This window comes from Salvelinus fontinalis, chromosome 34 (genome assembly GCF_029448725.1).
Source record: "Salvelinus fontinalis isolate EN_2023a chromosome 34, ASM2944872v1, whole genome shotgun sequence".
In the NCBI taxonomy this organism is placed as follows: domain Eukaryota; kingdom Metazoa; phylum Chordata; class Actinopteri; order Salmoniformes; family Salmonidae; genus Salvelinus; species Salvelinus fontinalis.
This window is the reverse complement of record NC_074698.1, coordinates 35,115,922-35,122,679: the sequence shown is the minus strand read 5'-3', so window position 1 is coordinate 35,122,679 and position 6,758 is coordinate 35,115,922. Positions and strand designations below refer to the sequence as shown.

At 44.5% G+C, this 6,758-nt stretch overlaps 1 protein-coding gene across 1 annotated transcript; it reads right to left on the bottom strand.

Moving 5' to 3' along the window:
* Positions 1 to 1,711: 1,711 nt before the first annotated feature.
* LOC129833778 (actin, non-muscle 6.2) lies at positions 1,712 to 6,417 on the bottom strand. The gene is made up of 6 exons (XM_055898582.1): positions 6,181 to 6,417; positions 5,567 to 5,693; positions 3,758 to 3,997; positions 3,057 to 3,495; positions 2,380 to 2,561; positions 1,712 to 2,167 (listed from the first exon to the last, which is right to left on the bottom strand). Exons 2-6 carry the CDS (start codon positions 5,690 to 5,692, stop codon positions 2,024 to 2,026), a joined length of 1,131 nt encoding a protein of 376 aa, XP_055754557.1. The 5' UTR covers position 5,693; positions 6,181 to 6,417; the 3' UTR covers positions 1,712 to 2,023.
* Positions 6,418 to 6,758: the final 341 nt, after the last annotated feature.

The window sequence follows — 6,758 nt, the reverse complement described above, 5'->3', positions numbered from 1 at the left end:
TTTAGTCAAGGTTGCGAGTGTACAATTATGTTCACTCCGGGCCCTGAAGCTCCCCATAATTCAATTCACAACGATTGTGCATCCTTTAAGAAAAGTCTGCCAAAAATGTAGTAGTGAGCGCCAATATGGAGTCAACATACAAGTGTAAGTAAAAACAAATGTAAATCAGTTAGAAATTGTACTACTAATGCACATGACGGCACAAACACGTCTCGTAAAAAGTAAATGTTTTTGAAATTGTAAAAATAAAACATTTCCCTCCAGAAGTTCCAGCTAGGCCGGATAACGTTATTTAGCTAATTCATTTGCTAGCTATCATACAGTAGGCGTATATTGATTATATGTTTAATATAAGTAGACATGCACTCATAATTGACTCTAGCGCATTTAAAGCATCCACAAGCTACCGGTGGCGGGATGAACGAGTGACGAATTTTCAGGCAAGGGCGGCCCATTTAAAAACCATTCCTTCCATCGCCTCTTAATGTGCAAGTGTATACTCAGACGTCATGATATCAGAAGTGTCCACTTAATTTGAGGGCTGAGGGGATAGGGTGTGTCAAGTGTTGACCTCAAACACTGTCTTCACTACCAGTGTAGGTCATGTGACAGAATGTGAAAGCAGCACCTGCTCCCTACCAGTGTAGGTCATGTGACAGAATGTGAAAGCAGCACCTGCTCCCTACCAGTGTAGGTCATGTGACAGAATGTGAAAGCAGCACCTGCTCCCTACCAGTGTAGGTCATGTGACAGAATGAGAAAGCAGCACCTGCTCCCTACCAGTGTAGGTCATGTGACAGAATGTGAAAGCAGCACCTGCTCCCTACCAGTGTAGGTCATGTGACAGAATGTGAAAGCAGCACCTGCTCCCTACCAGTGTAGGTCATGTGACAGAATGCACTGCCATCTAGTGGACATGTGCATGCAAATCAGGGATCGCCAACTGTGGTTCTGGAGTCTGCAGGTTTTACTTCAGGACTAACCCTAGAGCTGGTCTATAGGATCATTAAATTGCACCCATCTGGTGTCCCAGATCTAGATAATGAAAATAAGTGGACCTGGCTTCGAGTTCAATTGAGATGTGCCTGCCGTATGAAGTACCACCCAGTTGACCAGTGTTACCTATGTCAAAACAGGCTTTGGGTAAACTCACCTGCTTCAGTCTGGGATTTAGTCAGGTGTAGAACACACACCTGCAAAGCTTTATGACAAAACCCCCCTGATATAAAATTCTGTCCTCACTGATGTGATTAGAACAGCTACTTCTGTTATTAGCATGTACTCCTGTCAAAGACAGTGGGCTTTCAGTGTACATTATAGAAGTGGCTTCAACGTGCCTTCATCTATAATGAGATGAAAGAATGTCATACCTGGCCAGCACATCCCAAAGATCTGAGAGATGAAGCCATAAATGTGAGGTTCACCAAGAGAATATAACAATGAGAAAACCGTTAGATTCACCCATTTGATTTCTAACCTGCAGTGGGTTCCAGTCAATGACAAATACATTAAGGCATCCTATCTGCTGCCATGACAAGAAAGTCAAACATTTCACTTCCAGTAGATAGATGAGGCAATAGTGCTACCCAGTGGACAAAGTCAGAATTTCAAACCACATCATTCCCTGAAATGATCAGTAAATAACAAAGTGACAAATGCATTCTGAACATATGAAAAGACTTAATGTTGCAAATACAGACGACACAGAGTATCACGTTACAGTGAACGTTTATTCAATGGCCCAGATGTTACAGCAAGACAAATACAACACAGAATGCCACAGCCCTAACACTGCGCCTACCCAGAAACCACCCTGTCACTCCCCCCCAGGACACAATGTAGAACTGAAACAATATGGCTTTATCTCTACCGTTTAGGTGGAATTCACTTCTACTCATCTGATCATTTTAGAGCCACACAAATGCTTAGGGGATAGGGGCAAGGTGTTCGCTTCTGGACAGGAGAGCCATCTGAAATAACAGACTCCCTGAAAGGAGTAACACTGAGGTTAAGAGTTGAGGCTTTAGAAACATTTGCGGTGGACGATCGACGGGCCGGATTCCTCATATTCCTGCTTGGAAATCCACATCTGTTGGAAGGTGGAGAGAGAGGCCAGGATGGAGCCGCCAATCCACACAGAGTATTTACGCTCGGGAGGGGCGATGATCTGGAGATGAGACATATTCATTAGGAATACAGGGAGGTCAACTAAAGTTGTTTTAGTGCAGAATACATTAATAAATGTGATTTCTTATGAAAGTATTTGGGAAGCCAAAAAGAGATCAACTGAGGGAAAAAAATAAAATAAAATTGGCTAGTCAAGAGATGCCCCACTGAATGCCCATGGGCTGAAATTCACAGTATCACACGAATGACCACCTTAATCTTCATAGTAGGGGGTGCCAAGCTACTGATCTCCTTCTGCATTCTATCGGCGATGCCAGGGAACATGGTGGTTCCACCAGAGAGAACAGTGTTGGCATACAGGTCTTTCCTGATGTCCACGTCACACTTCATGATAGAGTTGTAGGTGGTCTCGTGCACTCCAGTGCTTTCCATTCCTACAAAAGCAAGCAAGTACATGTTGATGGCAGCCCTAGGAACAGAAATTAACAGGCCTACAAGTACAGCTCTTTTAATAAGGTCAGTGAACACGCAACTGGCAAGAACCTCAGAGCTCCATAGGATTGTGAAAATGGTTTGTGTAGTGGTAAATGATGTCACTAATCTGAGTAACATTGTCTAGACAAGAACATTTGTACATGTATTAAAGAGCGACTCGTGGCCAAATGGAACCTTTGTCCACTGATTTTCAAAAATTGACCCCCCCCCAAAAATTGGGTGTTTAGTGCCTATGAAGTCATATCAACACATAAATGAGGGTGCATCTTGAGTGTGTGACCTCTACCAAGAGGAAACATTCAGCCTCCATTTTAGTAGTGGATAGAAATGTGGATTTCAGGACTAGAATTACTATAGTTGACAACCACAGACAAATGGCTTTTAACAAGGACATTTTTAGCTGAAGTTCCTCTAATACGCAGAAAACATCTCACCAATGAAGGACGGCTGGAACATGGTCTCAGGGCACCGGAAGCGCTCGTTGCCGATAGTGATGACCTGTCCGTCAGGCAGCTCGTAGCTCTTCTCCAGAGAGGAACTGGCAGCAGAGGTCCTCATCTCCTGCTCAAAGTCCAGAGCCACGTAGGCCAGCTTCTCCTTGATGTCGCGCACAATCTCCCTCTCGGCCGTGGTGGTGAAGCTGTAGCCACGCTCAGTCAGGATCTTCATCAGGTAGTCCGTGAGGTCGCGGCCCGCCAGGTCCAGACGCAGGATGGCGTGGGGAAGAGCGTAGCCTTCGTAGATGGGCACCGTGTGGCTAACGCCATCCCCGGAATCCATCACGATTCCTGTGGTGCGACCAGATGCGTACAAAGAAAGCACGGCCTGGATACCTACATACATGGCTGGGCTGTTGAAGGTCTCAAACATGATCTGGTAGAATAATAGAAGGTGGGAATTAGGACTATGCGAGACCCTTTAAAAAGGGTGTTTTAAACACCTACTGCTAAGAATGTGAGGCCCACCACTAATCAATACCTACCCTCAGGCAAGGTGAACAGAGTAACCCTGATGTCTACTGCTCTACATTCTGCTAGTGGATGAGGAGTCTTCACATGTAGTAAATAAAATGCCTGGGTTTATTTACTACTGCCACAGTGTTCCATTTGTAAAAGACACTAATGCCCCCACTTACCTGGGTCATCTTCTCCCTGTTGGCTTTGGGGTTGAGTGGGGCCTCTGTGAGCAGGACGGGATGCTCTTCAGGGGCCACACGCAGCTCATTGTAGAAGGTGTGATGCCAGATCTTCTCCATGTCGTCCCAGTTGGTAACAATGCCGTGCTCGATGGGGTACTTCAGAGTCAGGATGCCCCTCTTGCTCTGGGCCTCGTCACCCACGTAGCTGTCCTTCTGTCCCATGCCCACCATCACACCCTGGGGAAAGAGACACTACCGTTACACTTTGTCCCTGCACTATGCATAAACTCAAGTTACGACACACTACAGAAGTTGTTTTCATCAAATGTTGGCTTGAGTTGCCTGTATGTTTCATATACACATCACAATCAATTTCTTAACTCATGAAATCACAATCTTTAGTTTTAGGCTACCAATACATTATGCTTTTGGGGAGGGGGTGTCCCTTTCTTTTTAATGAGGCAATTTCTGGACAATATTTGTCCATTTAGTGGACCTCTTGGCTCAAGAGCACCCCCAGAAGGAAGAGCTCTGTATAGCCTCCTCAAACTCTATCCCAAAGTCAAATATAGAAATAGAGAACATTACCAAAAGTGGACACCAGCTCGTCAAACATCTCAATTCCAAAATCATGGGCATTAATATGGAGTTGGTCCCCTCCTTTGCTGCTATAAAAGCCTCCACTCTTCTGGGAAGGCTTTCCACTAGATGTTTGAACGTTGCTGTGGGGAATTGCTTCCATTCAGCCACAAGAGCATCAGTGAGGTCAGGCACTGATGTTGAGAAAAATAAGCCTGACTAGCAGGGTTCCATTTCATCACAAAAGTGTTTGATGGGGTTGAGGTCCGGGCTCTGTGCAGGCCAGTCCTTCCATACGATCCACAGACCATTTCTGTACGGACCTCGCTTTGTGCACAGGAGTAGTGTCATTCTGAAACAGGAAATGGTCTTCACCCAAACTGTTGCCCCAAAGACAGAATCATCCAGAATGTCATTGTATGCTGTAAAGTTAAGATTTCCCATTATTGAAATTAAGTGGCCTAGCCTGAACCATGAAAATCAGCCTCAGACCATTATTCCTCCACCAAACTTTAGCTGACACTACGCAGTCAGGTAGCGTTCTCCTGGCATCCGCCAAACCCAGATTCATCTGTCGGACTGCAAAATGGTGAAGCGTGAGTCAGCACTCAAGAGAACGTGTTTCCACTGTGCCAGAGTCCAATGGCGGTGAGCTTTACAACACTCCAGCAAACGCTTGGCATTGCACATAGTGATCTTAGGCTTGTGTGCAGCTGCTTGGCCATGGAAACCCATTTCATTAAGCTCCCAACAAACAGTTCTTGTGCTGATGTTGCTTCCAGGGGCAGTTTGAAACTCGGTAGGGAGTGTTGCAACCGAGGTCAGACAATTTTTACATGCTTCAGCAGTCCCATTCTGTCAGCTTGTGGCCTATCACTTCAAAGCTGAGCCACTGTTGCTCCTAGATGTTTCCACTTCATAATACCAGCACTTACAGTTGACAAGGGCAGCTCTAGCAGGGCAGAAATTCAACAAACTGACTTGTTGGAAAGGTGGCATTCTAGGAAAGTGCCACATTGAAAGTCAAAGCTTTCCAGTAAGGCCCTTCACTGACAACATGTGGATGAAATAGCCAAATCCACTAATTTGAAGGTAAATAGCCAAATCCACTAATTTGAAGGTGAAATAGCCAAATCCACTAATTTGAAGGTGTCCATACTTCTTTACACAAACTATATAGCCTATTTTAAGTGAATTCGATATCCAAGAGCCCAGTATGGTTCCAACCTGATGTCTGGGTCTTCCAACAATGGAGGGGAAGACAGCACGGGGAGCATCGTCTCCTGCAAAACCAGCCTTGCACATGCCTGAACCATTGTCAACCACCAGTGCAGCAATATCGTCTTCAGCCATTCTGTAAAAAACAAACGAGGATGAATGAATCAAGGCCTAAATAGCAAGAACAAAGCCATACCATTGCCTGGTGCAGGGTATATCGTCAATACAGACCACCAATTACTACAGTATAAATGTGACAAATTAGAAGTCCTCATTAGTAAGTGTAGACATAGGACCATAGTCAACTGTACTTCGTAACAATTAGTTAAAATGTTTAACCAGTGACTTAAACACTAGTCTACTAGCAGACCTTGTAAAAACAGTGGAATTGAACAAAACACAAATCATTTGGAACAAAGCAAAGACTTCCAATCAGTCATTTATTTTCTCTCAATATATGGTTCCGATCCCAACAGCTCAAACACGTATTCACAGACAAATCCAAGCAAAGCTGTATTTCAAATCAAGTGATTTTAACCATTGCTAGAACAAACACATTTAGCGATACAACTCGACATTTCAGATTGGCTTTCCCAAACGTCGGGATAGTGGCGTTTGCTTACCTGTCAGTTAGGATGCTTTCTCTTCAAGAATCGGGGAATGATTATGTTTTCCACAGTTCAGCAGGAGACTATATAGCCCCTTTTCTCCCCAACCGTGCATCATCCTCCGCCTCCGCGTTCACCTGCTCACACCAAATATGGGCATTGTTTTCAAAAAAAGACACGGGATTGGATTGGGAGGTGTTTTACGGTGGAAGTGACTGACCGTTGTCATTCACAGGGTCGACGACATTAAAGAGACTGGATGGATTGGGAGGAAACTGGTGCATGTTGGGTTAGCCTACAGGTTTTGGGTCATTTAAATTCAGTAGAATTTAGAAATGTAAGAGATGTCGTTGAATGTGTTAGCAGGCTAACCCAATATCAAGTGAATCCACATTGTGGAAAAGACAATGGGAAAAGAGGTCTGGGGCGCTCATATTGTAGTAAGACAAAAGTAGCCGATAGGGCGCGATCAAATATAATACCTCTTAGTGCGCGATCCAATCGTAATTTAGGAACATGGCTTGATTATGTTTTGTTTAGTTAAATAGATGTTTGCCCAACTATTCTTTTTTAAGATCAGCTTCGTGTCATGC